Source organism: Bidens hawaiensis, unplaced genomic scaffold (assembly GCF_021521415.1).
Source record: "Bidens hawaiensis isolate Kalapana, Puna unplaced genomic scaffold, B.hawaiensis_p1.1 tig00026006_1, whole genome shotgun sequence".
Lineage (NCBI taxonomy): Eukaryota > Viridiplantae > Streptophyta > Magnoliopsida > Asterales > Asteraceae > Bidens > Bidens hawaiensis.
The window spans coordinates 12,824-37,969 of record NW_027494185.1 but is presented as its reverse complement, the minus strand read 5'-3'; the positions used below and the strand labels follow the sequence as shown (position 1 = coordinate 37,969).

At 36.2% G+C, this 25,146-nt stretch overlaps 1 protein-coding gene and 2 pseudogenes across 1 annotated transcript; 1 reads left to right on the top strand and 2 right to left on the bottom strand.

Moving 5' to 3' along the window:
• Window positions 1-7,954: 7,954 nt before the first annotated feature.
• LOC143572759 (uncharacterized) lies at window positions 7,955-8,533 on the bottom strand. The gene is made up of 2 exons (XM_077057823.1): window positions 8,141-8,533; window positions 7,955-8,071 (listed from the first exon to the last, which is right to left on the bottom strand). Exons 1-2 carry the CDS (start codon window positions 8,531-8,533, stop codon window positions 7,955-7,957), a joined length of 510 nt encoding a protein of 169 aa, XP_076913938.1.
• A 397-nt stretch (window positions 8,534-8,930) lies between these two features.
• LOC143572754 (uncharacterized) lies at window positions 8,931-10,026 on the bottom strand (annotated as a pseudogene).
• Window positions 10,027-13,855: 3,829 nt separating this feature from the next.
• LOC143572758 (uncharacterized) lies at window positions 13,856-23,478 on the top strand (annotated as a pseudogene).
• Window positions 23,479-25,146: the final 1,668 nt, after the last annotated feature.

Below are 25,146 nucleotides of genomic sequence, written 5' to 3'. Positions count from 1 at the left end.
TTAAACTAAGATTAAACTAAAAAAAGCAAATAAACGAGTAAACTAGAAATAAGCAATAAAACACAAGATCGAAACCAATCAGAGAAGGAATCTACCTAGGTAAGAATCCCATGCATCAACAATCATCAAGCAATGAACAACTAATATGATATGGAAACTGATTTCTAAACGTATTCACCAAACAAACCCTAAAGAACCCTTGATCGCATCAAGTAAAATCCTAAAGAATAATTATTAGATTATTAAGCAATCAGTTATATTGATTTCCTTACAGTTATTAATTAGGGTTAATTAATAGTATCTAAAGCAAGCAATCTTACGAAACCCTAAACCCTAGATAACTTGATAAACTTATCATGACATCATGAACAAGGATCAACACAACAAGCAAGAATATTGTCACTGATCTATCCTAGCATGCGATTGACCAAGACACATGAACAACTCCTCACCTTACAGCTATTGGAATTTAGCAGTACATTTAAAACCCTAACCAACTATCAACTAGCTTCTATGATCTAATAGGCCTATTCAACCATAATAATCAAAACATCAAGTAATGATTAAACACAAACCCTAAATCTAAATAACACAATCAAAAAATAAAAGATCTACGTGAAGCATTAGTTAACAATCAATCAAGATAATAAATATTCATATGCATCATGAAAGCAAAATCAAGTCTTTTACTATTAAAATAATGAAACCATAATCAAATCAATTGTCCAACGCAAGAATCAAATCAACACATGTTCATCAAACCTAGGTAGACATGAAGTCTAGCCTAGAATTATTATTAAAAACAATCCTAAACAAGTATTGAAAACAAAGAGGAAAGACATGACAAATAATGAACAAGGAACGAAAGTTAGAGCGATAAAACCCTTTGCAATTGATCCTTGAACACTTGTACGAAAGCTCTATGATCCTCCTTCTTCCTAGCCTCGAAAACACCTTCAATCTTAGCTCAAAACCTTGGAAGCAAAATCAAGTCTTTTACTATTAAAATATTGAAACCATAATCAAATCAATTGTCCAACGCAAGAATCAAATCAACACATGTTCATCAAACCTAGGTAGACATGAAGTCTAGCCTAGAATTATTATTAAAAACAATCCTAAACAAGTATTGAAAACAAAGAGGAAAGACATGACAAATAATGAACAAGGAACGAAAGTTAGAGCGATAAAACCCTTTGCAATTGATCCTTGAACACTTGTACGAAAGCTCTATGATCCTCCTTCTTCCTAGCCTCGAAAACACCTTCAATCTTAGCTCAAAACCTTGGAAGCAAAATCAAGTCTTTTACTATTAAAATATTGAAACCATAATCAAATCAATTGTCCAACGCAAGAATCAAATCAACACATGTTCATCAAACCTAGGTAGACATGAAGTCTAGCCTAGAATTATTATTAAAAACAATCCTAAACAAGTATTGAAAACAAAGAGGAAAGACATGACAAATAATGAACAAGGAACGAAAGTTAGAGCGATAAAACCCTTTGCAATTGATCCTTGAACACTTGTACGAAAGCTCTATGATCCTCCTTCTTCCTAGCCTCGAAAACACCTTCAATCTTAGCTCAAAACCTTGGAAAATTGACTGGAAGTAAGCTTGGTTCCGGCTAGGTTTGCAAAAGATGTTTATATAAACGAGTACCGGGCTTGGGGTTGCGAAAAATGGCTGACCAGGGGGCTCTAAGCGCCCCCCCTTGGCTTCACCTCCGTGCGGCGCGACGTACTCAATTGATGGGCTACGGATTTTTGTTGTTAATTCTTGTTATTTGTTGCCAAATCTTGATATTATTCTTCCTTGAACTCCAAGTAATGCTTAGAACCTTCTAGATCTTCCTTCCCTTGATCACCAAGCCACCATCTACATGAAGATAAATCAAAACTCGTAAATGAAGTAATCATGTAATCAATGATAAGCAAAACGAGCATAAACTTCGCATGAAATGATAGAAAGAATTAAGTTTAACATGCAAGACACCAAAAGATATAAAAACACGATAAACATAAAATACTTGACTCAAAACTTAAATTAAAGAAAGATAAACAAAACACGAACTAAAACAAACTCAAACACTAAATAAACATAACTTTACAAGGGATTCGAGATGTATAAATAGATGTATATCAAATTTATTGCAGGTTTCATGGAGATTTCGGTGACTTGGAGAAGACGACACACTTTTCAAGAAGGAACCCAAGGGGTTCTCTGTCCACAGCTGTCAAGGAGCTCTCGGTTGACTTTTGTTGACCGAGATCCCCTTGCCTTGACCGAGAACTCCCGTTCTCGGTTAGATGTTGACCAACAACTCCTGTTCTCGGTTGACTTTCGTTGACCAAAAATCATATTACAACCGAGAACTCATGTTCTCGGTTAGATATTGACAGAGAACTCATCCTTTACCGAGACCTCCCTTATTGACTTAAAACTAACAGTTGGGCTTAATCTATACTGTTACTGTATTCTTATGGGCCAGCTAATGAGTTTCTAGGCTCAATTCTTAATCTTTTAGCCCAACCAAATAATGAGTCTTTGGGCTCATTCATTAATCTCACATCCCATTAAATAATGAGTTTATATTTACTAACTTGATTCGTTTGGTGCAGTAATGGCTGATCAGACTCCGATAAAATTTGTGGATACACATAATATTGCTGGACACTTGTATGATCCACCACTGGCTCACAAGGAATTCAAGTCAATGATCGTCGGCCTCAACACTTGCAGGATTTCTCACGCACTACGAGAAAATCCTGTTATATGCAAGAAAATGATCACTGAATTTTGGAATAATGCCTCAATCAACCAACGAGGGCAAGATGGATTTGTGTCGATAGACTCCAAATTTCAAAAGAAGCCAGTCAGTATCATAGAGGCTATCATCAGGAAGTGCTGCTATTTGGTGATCAACCTGATTACCCGACAGAATATTCTACTGTAGCTGTTACTGAGATCCTCACCAGGATGGGTTACGAGGGTACTTATCCTCCGAAAATCAAGAAATTATTTCACCCTTAATGGAGGTTTTTGATACACACGTTTTTCACATGCGTGTCGGGTAGAAAGGGGGGTTCTGACGAGATAAGCCATACCCAGATGTTTGCTGTTACTGCTCTGATCATGGATTGGAATTACAAATATTCTAAGTTTGTCTTCAATGAGATGATAAGCAATTTGAAAGGGAAGAAGAAAGAGATGTTCCTAATGTATCCAAGATTTCTGCAAATGATCTTCGACTCACACTACACTGATCTTGTCAGATCGGTTGATACGTTAGATATGAATTCGATGGGACCCAACTCCCTTGGGTTAATGAAACAATCAAGAAAAGGCTCCAAGATTATCTATCAGGGCCTTCATGCCTTGGAAAAATTTGATAGATTTGCTGAAACTGAAGCTGTTCAAGTTACAGCTCAAGTTGTGGATGAGCATGTGGCACCAGCTCAACCGCGTGCTGCGGCTTTTGAATTTTCTGATGATGAAGATGAAGAGACAGAACATCGTAACTTGGAGACCGCTCCGAGTGCCCAGGTTTTAGAAGATTTTGAAAGGTTCAAAGAACAAATTCAGTCAACTGCTCTGAAGCCTCCTCAAACAGTTGCTGAAAACATTGAAGAAGATTTGATTGAAGAGCCAACCGCCGACCTCATTCCACGCAAACGAAGGAAGAAAGATCCGAGGCCTGGCATGCTGGTTAGTGAACATGAAACAACCACAACGCCAATAACAACTGCAACCAATAGCCTACAACAACAAACTCGCCAACCTGAGTCACATGCTTCAGAGACCCAAGTTGAACCAAGTACATACACTGCTGAGCCATTGATTCAAGATCAGGTGTTTTATGACTTTTCTCGTGATTTTTTTTTGATTCAGATATTCCACACACGGATGAGGTTGATATACCATTCAATGCTGCTCCCTCCAGTTCATCAGGCCTAGAAAATCAAGGTCAGTCAAGTTCAAATGTTCCTGATAAAGTTGCCCAGATTCTTACCATGCAAGAAATATTTATGCAGAATAGAGGCAAGGGCATTGTACTAGAAGATGCTCCGGTTGACGTACAAGCTCTCCAACGTCGAGTCTTTGAGCTCGAACAAGATTCTGCTGTTAAAGATTTACGTATTCAAGAGTTGGAAGCTAGCAACACTGATAAAGATTCCAAAATTAAAGAGCTTCAATCTGGCATGGGAGAACTAACCGCTATCTATCTAGATCTTCAACAAAAACTTGTTCAAAAGTTTGGAGATAAGTTCAGAAGCAGTACTGATAAGGTGTCCAATGTTGATCAAGGTGGTGGCTCTACGATTCGCCCAGTAGAGAAGATAGATGAGTCCGAGACATTGAAACAGTATAGGGATGCACCACCTATCTCCAAATAAAAATCTGATAGAGTTCAGAGAAAGTTGCTGGTGATGAAAAATTCAAATCAAAATGTCGAATCATCAGATCATCCAGACAGATTCATTGTCACTTTTCCTAAAGGCTTCTCAGATAAATATGGTGATCGTTTGGGAGTTGTGTCATGTGGCTTCGATGCTGAAAAGAACATGTGGTGGGTTAAGAGGAAGTCCGGGACCACTATAAGAAGATGAAAGATTTTGGATCGTTGACTAAAGTGGATCTCAGTGACTTGCTAAATTCTCCCTTCACCAACCCAACTAATGATAAACGTGGTATAGATTTTTGGAATTTTCTGAGAAGTCAAGTTGATAGAGGCTTTCCAAATATGACAACCGCAGAATCCTTTCTGAAGAAAGCAAAGGGAGTCAAGGATCCAAAGACAGGAAAAACAATGGTCAACGTTATGTGGCCTGCTACAGACAAGGCCACTCATATTCCTATACCTAAAGCGATTCCAGATGGCACTTTGGACGACATGAGGTTCTGGATTTATGATAGTATAACTGCCACAGTTGTTGTCAAATTACAGAAGGGAAAAGGGCAATACAGATTTGTTGATTCAAGGGACTTGTTAAAGTTTGGAGAGAGGGATATCAAGACTCTTAGCACGTTCCAGATAATTGCTGACCCGATCTTTGAAGCAGCTGCAAAAGAATATACAAGCATGGTGGCTTCTATTATCAGGTGCAGGTTTTGGGCCGGTGCATTGAAATATGCTGACATTGATTACATGGAACATGATTGAAGACCAAGCTACAAATTAAGGAGGAGATTGTTGGGCCTATATTAGAGTGGTTTGTACTTAGTCTATATGTGTGTTTGGGCTAAGTATGTAATGTGGGTTGGGCCGTGTATGTAAACCGAGATCCTAAGGGATCTCGGTGGGCTTTTGGTTAGCATTGGGCTTGTGTAGTTGGTTCCCTATAAATAGATTGTATTGAATAGGGTTTAAGGTTGTTCTTTTTAGTTGTTTTGCTTTAGCTGTTTAGTGTTCAAGAGACGAGGTTGTAACTGTGCTTAAGCACCCGACGTATAGTAATAATACGTGTGTTTTGAAGAAATCCTTGTGTTACTCGTTTGTGTTTATTGTGTTCTTGAATCATCAAGTATTGGTATTGCGCACCAATACCTGATTCATTGATATCATAGTTGTAGTGATCCAGATTAGGGACTTACAATCTTAGATGAGGACTCCCCATAATCATCGATTAATATACCAGCAAAATCCATAATGATGTAACACAAAACCGTAGGTTAACAACATACGAATATCTTTGTTTATAAGAGTCTCAGATTAGGAAACTGTAACCACAAAATATCTTAGAGAAGGAAGGGATAATCGAAGGCCACAAAGACATGCAATAAAGTAAATCTAAAGCGGCCGCTACAGTACGCGTCTCGAGCCTCCGCGGGCAACAGAAAAACCTCTAAACGACTGCCGACAACGGAAAACCAAAAAATACAAAGACGATGGACCTGTAAAAATCCGAAAACATGGACACCAAGACAAGTGCAACGAAGTTTAAAACTGTAACTTTTCGGGTTTTCGAGTCTTTCGTATTGGTAATCTTTACCCGACCCAGGTTCGGGTTCGGGTATTTTATCAATAAAGTTTCGTACTTGGTTAGTATTTTTATTTATTTCTTTTTATATAATTGCTAATAACTATGGAAAACATGCAAAATCAACCCCAAACTATCAATTTAATTCAATTTTGAACCCACAACCAAAGACAAGGGACCAACTTGCAGAATAACAAAATTTTTCCCTCCTTCTGCTCACCACCCTCACCAGTCGTCGACATACCCCCCCCCCCCACCTTTCATGAACCTTAATTTACGAAATAATCAATAAAATTGATCTTACCAAATCATCTAATTACCTTAAATGCGTCTACTAAGAATCTATACATGGTAATTGTTTAACTAGGACAACTAATTGATTCATAATCACGCCTATAACGAGCCGCGGCCTAAATTGTTTCTAAAACACTATATAAACATGTTCATAATTCAATTCAACTCGTCCACACCACCCACATAACAAACCGAAACAAAACCCTAACTCAATTTTACTGAACAAAGCCATCAATACCCATTTTAAGATAAAAACAGAGCTGGGTTTGGGTGTTCCTTATTCACCATCAATCCGTCACCATAATAGGAATAATTGTCGGTGAACCACGAGGAGCTTGACCGTTTTCATCCTTGTAAGTCCTTTAGACAGATCTTTCAATGTGATATCAAACAATCTCGTTGTTATGAGGAAACTAACAAGAGATGATTCAAGGAAAACAATAAAACACATACAGAACACAAGCAGAATGCTTCTAATCACACATATTATTACGTCTAGTGCTTAAGCACAATATTACACCGATATCTAATTCACAAATTTATTCAAGGAAAAATTGTATCGTCTACCTAATGGTTATGAAATCAATGATCCTTCACAAGTTGATATCCGTTGTATTCTTAGGGTATGTTTGGCAAAACTAGCTGGTAGCTGTAGCTGTAGCTGGTAGCTGTAGCTTTTTAGATATATTTAGGTGTTTGGTAGAGTAGCTGAAGCTTTTAATAAAATGTATAAAATAACCAAAATAGACATAACTAAATAACTAAAAAAATATAATATTAAACGTAATCACACACAGAATGATACATACATACATACATACATACATACATACATACATACATACATACATACATACATACATACATACATACATACATATATATATGTGTGTGTGTGTGTATGTGTGTGTGTTTTTCACAAATAAATAAAACATGGTTATTTTCAATTAAATAAAACATAGTCAATACCAAACAGTCGAGAATAAAATATAATGCTGTTGTATCGTTATTGTCATGCATTCCATATCAAAGTAGCAATATTGTTGCGAACAAATTTCATCTCATTTTTTGATCCTTCAAATAGACCATTGGTTCTTGTGTTATGGTTACTAACATCATGAAGTTCATCTCGTGGTATGTAGTTTGGATGTTGCTCCATTGTAGTAAACATGATATCTTCTTGAGAATTACGTATATAGTTATGCAATGCAAATGTAGCCATGATAACATCAATTTGTGTTTGAACGCTATACTTGGGTATTGTACCAAGTATCTTAAATCGTTTCTTCAAAATTCCAAATGACCTCTCAATATAACTTCGTAAAGATGAATGTGAACGGTTGAAAGTTTCTTGCATATTATTCGGGGGCTCTCTTTGAAATTGAGATTGATGGTATCTTGTCTTGGAATATGGAACAAAGTATCCTTTTCTGCATGGATATCCTTTATCAATTAAATAATATATGCCTGATAACGGAGTTGAAAAACAAAAGACGTTGGGATTTATTAAAAATAACATGAAATAGTTCCATATATATGTTTAAACAATTTTAAATATTACCTTCAAGTGGGTGTTGGAAGTTGAATTTACTATCCTGGGTTGCATTAATGAAAACACGTGTGACATGTGCAGAACCCTCCCATCCGATCGATATGAATGTGAAACACATATCGAAATCACATGTTGCCATTACGTTGAAAGTTGGTACCCCCTTTTCTACCAATATAAGGTAGTTGTTGACTCTCTGGGATGCAGGCCCCTATATGTGTACTGTCAATACATCCGATACAATCCTAAATATAATTTGAAATTAGTTAAGTAACAAAATAAACAAGCATGAATGACATTAATCAATTCAATACCTTGAAATACGGCATGTATCTTTTTTCGTTTAAGATTTGAGGTGGCACAAATTCAAAAGTTGGATCTTTTGGTCTTATCATGTTGCGTGCTAGGCCTTGAAAACCTTTATCTCTACAGGATATTGACTTTAGAACTTCATGAAATGCTCTACTAATAATCTCCCCAGAACGTTGAAAACGCTCCCCAACATCCATGTTAGATACTCCCAATGCCAATGCATATAGAAATATCCCCACCTTCTCACAAGTTGACATTCTATCACTCGACTGCAATCCATAGTTTGATTCAAGCTCTCTACATAATTTCATAAACACGTTTGGATGCATTCTGAATGCATTTACACATAGTATAGGATTTCCATTCAAAACTTCCATTATCCAAGCCTGCCCCATTTGTGATGATGTCATGCATGGTTCCTTATATATATGCTTATATAGTATGCAGCAACTAGATCACTTGTATAAGTTGAATCCAACAAAAATTTATAACAATGCAGTTTGTGCTTCTTCTTGCTTGTTTCATTATTCATAATAACCCTAGTAATAAATTCAATATCAGCTTAACATATGAACACATAACTAGATAAAACATAAACACATAAATAGCTTAATATATCAAGATGTAAATAATATTCTCAAATAAATAAAGATTAAAATAAAAAGATCAAATAACTTCCTATATATTCATGCCACTAAAACATCAAGGTAAAAAAAATAATCAATCCAAAAGAAATAAAGTTCAAACAAATAGAGACAATATTGTCTTTGTAACATATCCTCAAAGAAAACTTTAGTCGGTGAGCCTTTGCTTTCGTTGCAGCCACGCTAACCTACTATGATCATGTCGCACATTTATAAACATTTCTCTTTTCACAGGACCTTCAAATAAATCCATTGCAAAGAACCACAACTCCTCATCTTCTCTCACTAATCCTGCATCTACCATCTTGTTAAGCACACCTATAGCAGCTTCAATACTAAGCTTATTACTTTCACTGAGTTTGGAAGAATATAATTCTAATATTTCTAGAGCATGTTGTTGATTCATATTACTTTGAGTTAAATGGTATTTAAGTATTGAAGCCCCCAATGAGTCTCTCCCTTTACATTTCATCTTAACTGGTTTAGGCTTAGTGTTTACTTTAGTAGGCTTCCCAAAATTTTATGCAACCTCACTGGCAGTTGATGTTGATGCATCAGGTTGACGTACTTCATTCAAAAAATCACCGAAGAAAGTATTTTCTAGAGTTTCCAAGTTTTATAGATTAGAAGGTGTATCATTGTGTACTTGAAAAGCATCTCCATTATCACCTTCTTCAACATTGTCATCCTCAAGGTTCTCAACATGCAAATTACTGAATGTCATTGGATCCATAGATGGTGCCACACAATTTTCCCCACTAGCAACTACGTCTCCAAATAACTGATCCCACTCTTCTTGTAGTTGTATAGATGGTTGATTATTTTTAATTGCTATAACTTTCGAGTTTTCCTACATAATTAAACGGTAAATCGTTAGTTATCATTGTGACCGGTATTTAAATTTTAAATTAGTTATATTTATGTCACCAAAATTTTCTTTTCCACCATTCATCAGAACAACTAAGTTGCTTGGTACTTTCATTCCAGCCTATACCAGTCTCTCCGTTCTTAAGTGACTTCCAAAGGTTGTATTCTTTTCTCATATGGTCATATTTGTTCTTTATAGCTTTGTCACTTACGAATTTATGATTTATAACCTTTTCAAACTCTGGCTGAAGAGAAACCCATTTGAATGAGGAAGTTCGACCATGTTTCGTTATATATTTGTTTAAGAACCGACATAATTCTAATACCATTTCTTTTGTCCAATTTTCACTTTTCCCTTTCTCTTTTTTGGACTCCATCTAGTAACCGTGCATACATATATACACGATTTAAAAATATAAAAAATAATTAAAATCAGCTACAAACCAGCCCGTTTGACCAATATGTCTACAATTTAACTCAACTAATTTGTATTAACAAACGGGCCCGTTTGACTTTCCCGTGTTGATATGAGCACAAAAATTCCTACCAGCCTGTTTGACCAATATGTCCACAATTTAACTCAACTAATTTGTACTAACAAACGAGCCCGTTTTACCAATATGTCCACAATTTAACTCAAATAATAAACTGGAAAAGGAAACATCATCAAAAACTAAATTCACTAAACAAGTTTTCATTAGGCAAGATGTTATAGCATGAGATACTTAACCAATCAAGCACTATATGTTAATATGTAGGTCTTACATGATCAACAAGTTTGATAAAAACACAAGATGATGATTAAATATTAAGCTTCCGGGCCTACTGTTGACAAACTAAAACTTTTAAAATGGTTTGATTTATTAATATGTAGGTCATACTGTTGACAAACTAAAACTTTTAAAATGGTTTGCTTTATTAATATGCAGGTCTACTGTTGACACAAGATGATGATTAAATATACAGGTCCTACTGTTGACACAAGCCCGCGCAACGCGTGGGTTATAATACCTCGATCGAGCATGAGCCCGGGTGCTAACGTGCTGAGCCGCTCGCGAGCTACTCGAGATACTTAACCAATCAAACACTATATGTTAATATGCAGTTCAATCTAGAATTTTTCATGAAACCTAATTAATCGAACTAGTGACACTATTTTAGTATACCAAAAGATCATTAATTTTGCATACCAAAATCCTTTTATGGGTTTTTCCTGTCCCACTAAATTCAGTTTCTACAAAGTTTACAAATTGTCCACTTTAGGCATCTGAGTCATTTTTTTTAAATCAATCTTTTATTTTATAATTAGTTTATATGTTACATACGTAAAAAATAGTCATTTAAAGATTAAAAAATTAAGTAATTTTAGAAAAGCCACATCATCATTCATCAATCAGAGTAGAACTTTAGAAGATGTATCAACTATCAAGTCATGTTTGTTCAAAAACCTGTATATGCAAGAGCACACATAACAGTTAACACTTCACATTAATTTAACTCAGTTTTTTCTTATATACTATGCAAGTCACCAATAGTCTTTGCAAGAACACGCACCATCCTCGTACCTATGAAACCTCGTCCTATCTCGCACAACAATCTGGCTCAGTAAGTGAAGCTCGGGCTCGTTTATTAAACGAGCTTTCTTTTAGCTCGAGCTCAGGCTCGGGCTCGTTTAATCTTCGCTCCATCGAGCTTTTTCACTAGCCGATCTAGAGTAGCTCGCGAGCGGCTCGGCTCGTTTACACCCCTATATTTTGACCTATACACATCTATTGATAGTCCTTACAGATGAAGTACCTAGCAATTGTGTCTCAATTAGGCAATTAATCTAAAATATACACATGATTAAGTAAAGGGATTTCAAAACATTCCTTCAGTTCATGAAACTAATTTGTCAAAATATATGCAAGTTATATGCCATTCACAGGCACCATACTACGCCTAAATAATTGAATAATACCTAACAATCATTCCCAAATTATCTGTACACTCCATATATCGGTTTTAATACATCGATTGCACACGGTTACGTATCATCTATAATCATAAATCAAATCATAATAGCTTAATTATGCGTAATCAATGAAATCAGAAACAAGTAATAATCAAATATCAGATTTCATACCTTTACTTTCACAACTTTTAGATCACGAATTCACGAAACCTTGCTTGCAGAAACATATAGAATTAGAAGGCTATTAATTTGGTTTGAAAATTTATATATCATAAGACTGTGAAGGAATATATATTGGAAGGTTATTTAGGTAATTATAAACCCTAGAAGCTTGTAGATTATTTGAAACACTACTGATAGTAACGTTTTAATTTAAAGCTTTTCTCATCCCCTAAAATCTTTAAGCTTCTCTTTCCAAACAATACTTTTTATTAGATAGGAGATTTTTCTAAAAGCTTGTAGCTTAAAGCCCCTAAAACGCTCCTAAAAGTTCTTTGCCAAACACACCCTTAATCTAAGGATTAGAAAATACCGGTGTCACACCCCGACTTAGAGCCTAGAACTGTGTTTACAAGTTAGGACATATTTTGTAAATTTTTCAGAGTTTGCGCTATTTAGCAAGAGACTTGTATTATATTAAAATATTCAATTCTGTTGAAAATATCGGGATTTAAACACCCGGACAATTACACAATGTTGCGTTTATAAAATACAAGGATTTATTTATAACAAAATTTGAGCCATCTTCTATTGTGTCCATCTATCCTTGATCTACATGAGTCCTAACTCCTTGTATTGTATTACCTGCTACCTTAGTTACCTTGAAATGTATAAAAACATGTTAGCTATATGCTGGTGAAACTTTAATAGACTCTGAAGAATTTATTTATTTGTTAAAACACAAAGATAGTTTTTCTAAACCACTATATTTGATCTAGTTTTCCTAGGGTGTCTTCCACTTCTATACCCACACAAGTCTTCATTTCTCATGGAGTTGTGCCATTGGAGAAACAAGTTTTGAGGCTGACGTATGGTATGCTTGATATTTTGCCCGATATATTTAGATCAAGACACATGTGTAGTCGGTCTGAGTGGTTTATTATTTATCTTGTCTTGAAAAGTTTTTTTAAGGATTTCATTATCCCGTGTAAACTTTTTTCGATTCTTTATGACTAACTTCCTATAAAAGAAGATATGTTAAAATGTTTAAAAGGTTTTAACGCATTCACCTTTCTGATATGTTGGTGACTCGTTTCTATAAACCTCTGCTTTATATGATGCTTTACATGTCATATATAACTTTACATAAATATCTGGATCATCTGATGATTCACTTGTAGACCAAGTTGGCATGGATTTATCGTCTCAATCCTCGTTTATAATTTCCAATTCAGTTATTAGGTTTAAAACTTAATTTTCATTAAAATAATAATAATTGACTTTTTGACCGGAAGTTAGTTTTATACGGGGTGTATAAGTTTTTAGACAAACCGTCTTGATTAGACAGACAATATTACTTTTAGATGGTCCGTGTAAGCTTTGGACGAGTGGTCCAATCTGTTAACTTATATCCACAGTAGAATTTGGGTTAGACGGACCGTATGAACATTAGAAGTTTCGTCTAATTGGTACCTATTTATTAAATACATTAGCGTTTAAGAGAAGGTCTTTAAAAATATTCTTTTATAAAACATCGAGAATTAAATACCCATTTTTATTTCCAAAAAATTATTTAAAAACAATCATTTACATTTTCCGAGTTATCCGACAACTTGTAGAAAATGTAACCACAAGGTTCCAACATTACCTAGAAGTTAATATCATTTCATCAATACTTGCTAACTATTCTATTCTCGTATCATATCTGGAAAAATTACTATTGAAAACGTATGTCAGCTTTAGCTGGTGAATACGTCATTTGACACCAAAAATATTTTTACACTCGGCTCCATGGGCCTAGGCGTGTGACTAACATTGTAAAGAGTATAGGTTGTAAAGAAGTCTTTTCATTTAAAATCCTATAATATTCAAAATGTCGGGAATTAAACACCCGTTTCTATTGCAAAAGAATATTTGAAAAACAATAATTTTATATCATTTACATTCTTAAACCCAAGTTGGGTATTAGACATTAATAAGTTAAATGAAAAACCCGAGTTGTTACACATCTTCTAACTACTATTCCTCATAACATGTAAAACAATTATTAAAATACGTTAGCAACACATGCTGGTGAACGTTGACTCTAAAACATGGACAAACTTAATTATTCCCCACAGGTAACTTGTGACCCGGCCCGTCTTGGTAAAGGAAATAAACAAGTTTTGAAAACTGAAATTCTATTATAAACTCAAGCTCAACTTAAAACCGCTCAGCAACACCACAACGTTCAAGTACTTAGCAACTACCAATATACACAAGACCATTCCTCACGCGGGTATAAAATTGGACCCAGCCCGTCATGGCGGAGGAATGACCAAGCGTGTGCGGTGTGCCCACCGACTGAACACATATGTAAGGATCCAGACAAACGTATACGATAGCCTAATGACCAACGTTTACTTTTGCTTATAAAATTGTTGGGATGCTTGGTCCCATGTAAACTATTAATGACTCGATTTAAAGACTTATAAAAGTTTGAGCGTATTTACCTTTTTGTTGATGATCAGTGCAATGCTTATTTATGCTTGTGAATTACCTCGAATATATAGTACGAGAATAACTTTGTATAAATATCTAGATCAATGATCTAGCTTTTAGACTTTAGTCTAACTTTGCATAGCTTTAAACCTTGATATCTCTATTTAGACATTTAGTCTTTCCATTTATTTACAAATTATGTGCTAGGTTTCTTCTTCATGAGAAAACGTCTTATTTAGGTTTCTTCTTCATGAGAAAACGTCTTATTTAGGTTTCTTCTTTAAGAAGAAATATCAATTTGACTATAATCCTTGTATGTAAAACTTTATGTTTATTAGTCATAAAGAAACATTATTTTGACTATAAGCTTTGTATATGAAAAGCTTATGTATACCTAGAATTATTCAAGGTTTAGGCTATATCCCCGAATAAGGTCCAAACCATATAATAAAATAACTTAAGCGGGACCCCTACCTTATCACAGGTACATGGAGTGAATAGCTTAACGTCGATTGGACGACACTTTTGCTCTACATCGTATATCAGGGATTAAACTGTCAAAAATTCGGCTTGGCTCGTCGGCCCACCGTTCAAGGTTATGTGTGTTTATTTAAGGTGTGTTGGAATGTAGAATGATTTGCCGTGGCTTCCCTTTTATAGGAAAATCTAGCCTCCCATTGCATATCGCAATGGTGTGCATAGGGGGGCATGGCGCCTTAAACCTCATGGTGACACGTGGTCTGTACCATTGTGCCACATGTTAACACGTGGTTCTACACATGTCTCTGGTTACTTAATAGGGTCTACGCGTATCGCATTGGCTCAATGGGCATGAACATCGTGTATGGTCCGTCGGCCTGCCGTTCGGCTTATCGCGGTATTTGGTTACTTAATAGGGTTCGTCGCATATCGTGATGGACTTGCTCTTAGCTTGTCGCCTAGCATGATGGATAACCAAATTTGATTTTCTCTTTTTGGTCCTTCATATTTCATAAATTGACAAAATTGGCCCGAAAGTTTCGTGATGTTACAAATATCTTTGTAAAAAATATACTTTTAATCTGACCAAAACACACACTTAATATCTTTCTCTCTCTCTCTCTCTTTCTCTCTTTCTCTAGCCGAAATAACAAGAAGAAACCGAGCATCGATCCGAGGTAACGATGTTATGATCTTATATGGATCCAAACTCGTTAGATCTAGTCAAGAAACGATGAACCGACACCCTCAACCGTTAAAGTCACAAGATTCGGATGGAATCGGGTATAAGCCGATCGAGTGACAAGCTTAGGGGTCACCCTAGCTCGGATCCAGATCGATCGAGGCGAAAAACGGTGAAATACACGTTTTTTCGGCAACCGCCCGTTTTTCCGGCACGACAGCGCCGAAAAGGAGACGTATGATTAGGGAATGTTCTGAAATTCTCTGCCCTAACCTTTGGCGCGTGTAACGAATGAGTTATGCCCATTCGTTAAGGAAGAATAACAAATGAACCACATTCGTTAAGCCTTTCGCTACGCCATTCGTTATGGAGAACGGACGAATGAGCTCTCATTCGTTAGGCTCTTTCGTTATGCCAATCGTTACGGAGAACTAACAAATGAACCCCATTCGTTGAAAGGTCCATTCGTTAGCCATGTCAAAATCAAGAGCCCATTCGTTATGAATACCCATTCGTTAAAAAGTATCCCCATTCGTTATAGGATTCTCATTCGTTATAGAATCCCCATTCGTTTGATTCTGTCAGTCAGGTTAACGAATGTACCCCCATTTGTTAAGGGGGTGTATAACGAATCAGAGTTTGATAAAATGACAGAAAGGTCTCTGGACTTAGAATAAAATGGTTTAATTACATAGAAGCCCTTAGACTTTATTAATTGGTGAAAGATACCTTAAAGGGTTTAATTACATAGCAGCTTAACCCCAGCCAGGGGCTCTGCCTCATGAACCCCGCTAGGGGCTGCCGCCCCTAGAACCATGCTGTAAGGGGTGCTGCCCCCGGACCCCGTTCGTTGAGGGATATAATTAAGCTAGAAACGCGATATGGGTAGTGATAGTTAATTGATACGTGTAATTGTTATACAGTTAGTTGCGCACAGCTAAAGAAAGGAATAACCATTAACGGTGAACCTAATAGGACACAAGTGAGTTTCTAGCCCCATTTCCTTGTTATGTTTTCGGGGCTGTGTGCATACTCGATGTGGTTAGTTAATACACTTACCCTAAGTGGTAAGTGTATGAGTTATATGATTTATGTGATAATGATTGAGTTACAAATGAATGCTTGTCGGTACGTGAACGATCTTCGGATATTGCACGTATCGCCAGGAAATGTGAGTTTTACATAAGATTCATGAATGATATATGAATGATTAAGAATATGTATGAATGTATATAATAGAATGTATGTGTAAAGAAGCGTATGTATGGTTGTATGGAAAGAAGAGACCGGACCCTAATAATATCTTAGATAGAAGGGACCAGACCTTAATAATATCTGAGATAGAGAAGAAATGGACTAGACCCTAATAATATCTTAGATAGAGAAGAAAGGGACCAGACCCTAATAATATCTGAGATAGAGAAGAAATGGATCAAACCCTACAAATATCTGGGATGGTAAAGATAGTTATGTATACATTATGAAAGTATGAAAGTGTGATGGTATGAAAGAATGTCTGAATGAATGCATGAAAGTATGAAAGAAAGAAAGAAAGTATATATGTATGAATGAAAGAAAGGTAACATGCTAAGTATGTAATATGTATATTCGGATACGTATATATGTAAGTATGTGAATGTATTGTATGCTGCCTGATTAACTAGAACTCACTCCGCGTAGTTGACTTTTAGTATGCACGCAGGTGAGTAGGATGAGACAGTTGGCTTGAAGGGGGGCACATGGCAGACAAATAAATAAGTTGGCATCTGAAGACTTATGTGATGAATGGTTGCACGCAGGTGAGTAGGATCAGTGGTTGATGTTTGAACTAATTAAAGGAACACTATGCTTTCCATTAAAGGAACACTATGCTTTCCATAGATAGAACACTCTATACATATTATCCGTAGAAGGAACCCTGTACATAATTTATTATTTAATATCCATATAAGGAGACAATCACTATTCTTGGCAATACATGCAATATCCGAAGATCGTTCACGTACCGACAGGCAATCATCTTTACATTACATACAATATTCCAATCTATATTTATAACCTGACAGTACGTGTAATATCCGAAGATCGTTCACGTACCGACAAGCAATCATCCTTACATTACATACAATATTCAAATCTATATTTATAACCTGACAGTACGTGTAATATCCGAAGATCGTTCACGTACTGACAAACTCTAATTCTCATTCAATACATATATAGATAACATATAAATCATACATGGCATACACTTACCAATTAAGATAAGTGTATTAACTATCACATCGAGTATGCACACAGCCCCGAAAACATAACAAGGAATGGGGCTAGAAACTCACCTAAATGCGGTTACGTCCAACGTCTATGATAATCTCTTTCTTGAGCTGTGCACGACTAACTGTATAACAATCACACGTATCATTTGAATATCACTACCCATAACGTCTTCCTAGTTCAATTATTACCCACAACGAACGGGGGTCCGGGGGCAGCGCCCCTGGCAGCGGGGTTCTAGGGGCGGCAGCCCCTAGCGGGGTCCAAGGGGCAGAGTCCCTGGCTGGGGTTAAGCTGTCATAACGTATTTTCCATTAGGATTTTAAATTATTATTTTAACTCTCCTGTATTCGCAAGCGGGCATAAATGCAAGCGAACATACATGTAAGCGAACTTAGTTAGTAGGTGAACTTAAAAGTGGCGAACTTAACGCCAGCGAACTTGTTTAGCGAAGTTAGTTTGTAGGCGAACTTATACATATATATGCGAACTTATACGGCAAGTGAAGTTACACAGCACGCGAACTTATACAGCAAGCGAAGTTATACAGCAAGCTTGCTGTAGCGAGCTGCTGCTGTCGGGGTTCGTTTCATCAGTCCAAAACACGCGCTTTGCGACCCTTGTTCGCTTATTATGGTTCGGCCTTAGCCCCAACCGTTCCCTAGACCGATTGCGGCCCAAACTTGACCCAAACGAATCGTAAAGTTTGATCTGTTAAGCTAAAACGTTCAATACTAGATCTAAGGTTTATTTTAAACGAGCCGTACATGGTTATAAGTTCGTTAGGTTCGTTTTTAACATCAAGTTTGCTACTTTAATACTCGCTTATACCCGATCTACTCTAGGTTCAAGTTTCAATACTAAACGTTTATAAAAACGTAAACTTTAAGGTAAAAGACATACCTTTACGTGTTTTAAGGCTACGGTTTAGCTTGGTTATGAACTTTAGGTCTCGTATCTATCAAGAATCAACGTTTGTTTGGCCTTGGATCTCTCTCTCACCCTCACGGCCAAAGCGGCTATGTGTGTGTGTGTTTGGAGTGTGTAGGCAAATATGGAAAGATGGAAACGAGGATTTAGGGTTTTAGGGTGGTTTCAGGGGGTATTTGTATCCCTTAAAGCCCATGGACCTAAGGCCCATCACACCATATTAATTCATTTAATTACCCCAGTCCATAATTCTTTCTATATTTAAAATTAATTAAATATTAACACTCGTTTTTAAATCATAGACCTCTTTTATTTATTATTATAAAATTCGGGATGTTACAGACACCAAAGTAGGGCACCGGACCGGGGCGTTGCACTTATCACAGGTACATGGAGTGAATAGTTTAACGTTGATTGGACAACACTTTTGCTCTACATCGTATATCAGGGATTAAACTGTCGAAAATTCGGCTTGGCTCGTCGGCCCACCGTTCGAGGTTATGTGTGTGTATTTAAGGTGTGTTGGAATGCAGAATGATTTGTCATGGCTTCCCTTTTATAGGCAAATCTAGCCTCCCATTGAATATCGCAATGGTGTGCATAGGGGGCATGGCGTCTTAAACCTCATGGTGACACGTGGCCTGTACCATTGTGCCAAATGTTAACACGTGGTTCTACACGTGTCTCTGGTTACTTAATTGGGTCTTCGCGTATCGCATTGGCTCAATGGGCATGGATGTCGTGTATGGTCCGTCGGCCTGCCGTTAGGCGTATCGCGGTATTTGGTTACTTAATAGGGTTCGTCGCGTATCGTGATGGACTTGCTCTTAGCTCGTCGCCTAGCATGATGAATAACCAAATTTGATTTTCTCTTTTTTGTCCTTCATATTTCATAAATTGATAAAATTGGCCCGAAAGTTTCTTGATGTTACAAATATCTTTGTACAAAAATATACTTTTAATCTGACCAAAATATCGTGTGTGTGTATATCATACATCTTATGTTGCACGATGATGGTACATATACTTGTTATAATTTCCAATACTAAAAGTACTTTGTTTTGGAATACAGCTACGCTTTTGTAAAATTTACATATATTATTAGGGGTGTGTGCAGTGCGATTTGGTTCGGTTTCGAGCTAAAACCGAACTAAAAACCAAAATTTCGTTTCGTCAAAAATGTTTTGATTTGGTTTTCGGGTTTAATTCGGTTTTGATTTGGTTATTTTGATTTTGCTAATCGGGCTAGTAGCTAATAGAGCATTGTACATTTTTTCATAGAATATAAAGAGCTAATAAATATAATTACATTATTACTATAATATAAACAAGGACTTTGGTGCTGTAAGTGGCCTCCGTATTATTCGATAAATTTTGTTTATTAGTTCAGTTTATATATATTTTTTTTCGCCTTTAGTTCTTGTAGCGTAACGTATGTAATCAAAACCGACTGAATTCGTGTCAAGTTACCGCCTTAATGCTCGGGACCACAATGCTTGAGTTTTACTACCGCCCGGGTTTGCCAACCAAATAAACATCGTCTTAAATATTTTGTTTTCTTATATGTTTATTTGACGAATTAATTTTTTGGTCTTAACGCTCAATTTTTTACCAATGATGTCTATATCGTACAAACACAACCGATACTGATCGAATTCGTGTCAACTCATCATCATAGCACTCATGTTTTTCCAACACTTGTGTTTAAACGCTGGGGTTTTGGTAGCTGCCTGGCACAACGCGTCGGGTAGGAAAACTAGTTTAAAATAATTTAATTTAATCCAAATATGACAATAAAACGAATTGTTTATTTCGGTTTGGTGTTTCACAAAATAGAAAACCGAAACAACGACGATAATTCGTATTTTTAGGTTTTTTTCGGTTTTGAGTTGTTTTTTTTTTTTGTTTTTTTTTTTTCTGTTTCACGTGCACCCCTCAACAAACAATGAGAAAATAAAAATAAAATTAAAATCACTAAATTTTGTTACATAAGAGGTGAAAGAATAAATTGCAATTACTTGGATTGATTATTGTTTGACGGAGGATGTAGGGCCCGGTTGAAAAGAAATAAGGAGATCGTACAACAAAATAAAGTATTTAAATTTTAAATTGATTTTATTAAGTCGGTCAACTCTTTTCCTCATAAAAAGGAGGAACGTGAGCTTTGTGACAAAAGTAATCCTGAAACGTGAAACCATTTGCTTAAACCGATCGATCGAAACCCTTGTTTTGTTACAAAGTATTCCCTGAACCTGTTTTCGTACGATGATGAAAACGAAACGCTTCGATATTGATATTGATGAAGACCAACACTTGAAAAGGCTGACATCGGGCTAGTAATTAATAGAACATTGCACATTTTGTCATAGAATATAAAGAGCTAATAAAATATGCTTACATTTAAAATAATTTAATTTAATCCAAATCGACAATAAAGCGAATTGTTTATTTCGGTTCAGTTTTTCACAAAACTGAAAAAACAACGGTATTTCGTGTTTTTGGGTTTTTTTCTAGTTTTGAGTTGGTTTTTTTATGTTTCGTGCACACACACACAACCCCCCCCCCCCCCACCCCACCCCAACAAAAAAAAAGAGAAAATAAAAATCACTAAATTTTGTTACATAAAATTGCAATTACTTGGATTGATTATTGTTTTGACGGAGGAGCGGTTGAAAAGCAATAAGTTGCAAAAAATAAGGAGATCGTATAATAAAATAATGTATTTTTTTAAATTGTTTTGATTAAATCGGTTAACTCTTCCTTTCCATATAAAAAGGAGGAACGTGAAAGCTTTGTGACAAAGTAATCCTGAAACCATTTGCTTGAAACCCTTGTTTTGTTACAAAGTATTCCCTGAACCTGTTTGTTTTAGTACGATGATGAAGACCAACACTCGAAAAGGCTGAAATCGGTTCAAATAAATTCTCAACTTAACGCCTTGGTTCCAACTGACGAGGACGATGATAGCGATCATGGGTTTGGATTTGCGCGTAACAGAACAACCAAAATCCGTATTGACTGTCCGTTCCTTTATACAATTAATTGCCAGGTAATAATCCAGTCCTCACTTTTAAAATTTTATTCAAGATACTATTATTACTAAATTGTCAAATTGATGATTTTTATTGCGTTTTGCAGGTCTTGGATTTTGACTTCGAAAGAAAGTGTTCAATGACCCTGTCAAATTTTAACGTGGTTTGCGGCAAGTACTTTCAAGGGAGGGGGCATAACTCCCATGCATATAATCATAGCCTTGAAGCATTACATCATGTCTACATCAATCTTCAGACAGAAAAGGTTTATTGCCTGCCCGATAATTATGAGATTTATGATGCGTGTTCTTAACCCGAAGTTCAGCAAAGACCAACTTGTGCAACTTGATACAAGTAGACAATGGTCAAGGGCGCTTGATGGTTCATTTTATCTTCCTGGAATGGTAATTATTTCGTTATTTATTGCTAGCATTAGTGTATGTGATTAATTGTTTATTATCATCCCTTCAAGAATACTGATTCTGATAGTTTCTTATTTTGTCAGGTGGGGCTTAATAACATTCAGAACACTGGTTTTATTAATGTGACCATTCAGTCTTTAATGCGAGTGAAGCCTTTGAGAAACTTTTTTCTCATTCCCGAAAATTACAAGGACAGTAAATCTCTACTTGTTCAACGTTTCGGTGAGCTCACAAGGAAGATATGGCATGCGAGGAACTTCCAACGAAAGGTTTCTCCTCGTGAATTTTTGGAAGCAGTTAAGGAAGCTAGTAAAGATCGGTTTCGGTCTGATCCTGCTGAATTTATGTCATGGCTTCTCAATATGCTACATAATGACCTTAAAAGGACAAAGAACAGCAGCAGCATTATCCATCAGTGTTTTCAGGTATATACCGATCACTTTAATTATTTGCAGCATAGCTAGCTTTTTAAATATTATATATGATCATGAACCAGCTTATAACTTGAATGGCAACCTGTTTTTCTTGGGAGAATTGGAGGTTGCGAAAGATGGCGCCGAGACAAGCAGAATGCCATTTTTGATGCTTGGACTAGACTTGCCACCATCTCCAATAAATCCTCAGGTTTGTGCTTTGAATTATTTTTTTTCTTTTGGTCAGCACTAAAACAGACTGTCTTTTGTATATATGTATTTTTGTAATTACTTATCTAAGACTCTTAAGTAATACGTCCCTGTAAACAATGAGTTATGAATTGACTTTAATGGTGTCTTGTATTGTTATTGTAGGTTTCACTTTTCGACCTGCTGAAGAAGGTTGATGGGGAGAGCGTAACTGAAGTAGTGCGTCCTGATCATGTAGCCAAGATGAGATACCATGTTACAAAACTTCCAAAGTATCTTATTTTGCACATGCGTCGCTTCACAGTGGAGAAAAATCCAACCCTCGGTGAGATAAATAGATAGACTTGTTTATTTCTATTATTATTTATTTAGTTAGTTATTTATTATTGTATGATTGATCATCATTTTGTACTCATTTGCTGAGTTGTTGTGTGTCAGTTGCCTTCCCATTGAAGAATCTGGAGCTGAAGGATGATGAAAGAGCGTGTGCCACATACGATTTGATTGCAAACATTGTGCATGATGGTAAACCAGGTGAAGGAGCCCACAGGGTATTTGTTCAGCACAAGCCTCAACAGCTCTGGTAATTAAGCCTTCTTCCATTTCAATTTTTTATTTTGATTTTTGATGTTTTAAATCTCGAATTAATACGGATATGTTTGTGTGTCAGGTATGTGATGCAGGATCTCGATGTTGCAGAAACACTTCCGCATACGGTTGCACTTTCTGAGGCTTACATGCAGATATATGAGCAACATCAGTTGGATTCTGAGCAGCTGGTGTAGGAGTGATGCCGTTGTCTGTATGCGTACGATAACAGTATTTAGATTCTCAACAACATATATATGTATGGTTTTTAAATTTCATAATATGATTTAATATGAAGTACCAAAAAGGCTATATAACGCTAACATATCCAAGAATCAATTTGTCACGTGTATATAATTGCAATAGAAAGCTTTGTCAATAAGAAAATGCAAGGCATTGCCTTTGGTGTAGCCAGAGTAACTACAAGTATGTTCAGCACAAACCAAAGACTAAATACTAGACTAGAGCGTCTTTGTGTTGGGACTTTGGTTTACTTTCATTTGCAATGGCGCTCTGATATGGCCTTTGGGATCAAAAAGGTCAGCTCGTTCAGTAAACCGTGCACGATCAATTACTAAAGCTTCTCGGCTTGATATCTTAATGCCGTCAAACCCATACCACGTCTGTGTCACTGTGTGCATAGGGTATAATGGGCCTATCGTTATGTATGTGTATTATAGTACCGAGCATCGCTTAATATGCTAATCCACTAAAACCAATATTAGGTATATGGAGTTGGGCTAATAACTCGGCAGTTAGACAAGTTTGGACCGTTAAACCAAACACATACAAACGTAAAAACATTGAACCACACAACATGGGCGTCTCCGAAAATTTAAATACCACGACCAAGCCGAAATAAAAAGGCGTGTAGGCTCTAAAAAGTAACAAAATATATAAGCAAATTATTTAAACGATATTAACGTTATAACAATAAACATTGCAAAAAAAAGTATTAAAATAAAGAAAATAGTATTAAAATCTAACGACTAAAGGCCACTAGACTCATGTTGGTCACACTTCACAAAACACTCGGCAATGAGTACCAAAAAAAAACCCTACCAACTGCGGCCTGCTGGTGAGTGGTGGTCTGGCAACGTGTTGAGCTATTGATCAACGACGTTGGCTTGGTGTTTCTATATATATGTATGTACTTTATTGTTGATGTTTCTTATCAACAATATTGGCAACTGTGGTGAAAATTTATTTTAAGCTCAACTTGGTTTCTATATGGCTATCTTCTTATTTCAACTTTTTATTTTGTTTTTAGGGTTATGGTATCGCAGGTTTCTCAGCAACTTCTGCTCATACTTGCATTGGTGACAGAAATGCTATGGTTGCACTTGCAGGCCTTCCTCTTGATGTATACTAAAGTTTGTTTCTTTACATCCTCATAGATTTCTATTGATATTTGGATACAATTATTGTTTCAGGATCTTGAGTTTGTACAATTTCATTCAACAAGTATATATGGATGAGCTAGCATTTACAGATAACAATGTAACATACGGATATTTGTGTGTTGTTGGATTAAAAATGGAAAAGGGTAGGAATTTACAAGTGGAATTGAGAAGACGAATTGATTGTGAAGTAGTGTGTAGGTTTAGAATCAGAGTTGGAGTTGCTCTTAGGGCTGTAAACGAACCGAACGAACACAAACAAGGCCTTGTTCGTGTTCGTTCGTTAAGGAAATAATGTGTTCATGAATACTTGCCGAATGAGAGTTTATGTTCGTGTTCGTTCATTAAGGAAATTAATGTGTTCACGAATGGTTCACGAACACAAATAAAATCGGCAGAACCTAGAGATTAAGACCGATGTATTCATCAATGTGAATAATAAAAGCATGTAAACGAATTGATCGAACACGAA

Coding starts and splice junctions, on each gene's coding strand:
- LOC143572759 (XM_077057823.1), bottom strand. CDS start 8,533: ATGGGGCAGGCTTGGATAATGGAAGTTTTGAATGGAAATCCTATACTA. Junction 8,072..8,140: donor GATACATGCCGTATTTCAAG/GTATTGAATTGA, acceptor AATTATATTTAG/GATTGTATCGGATGTATTGA.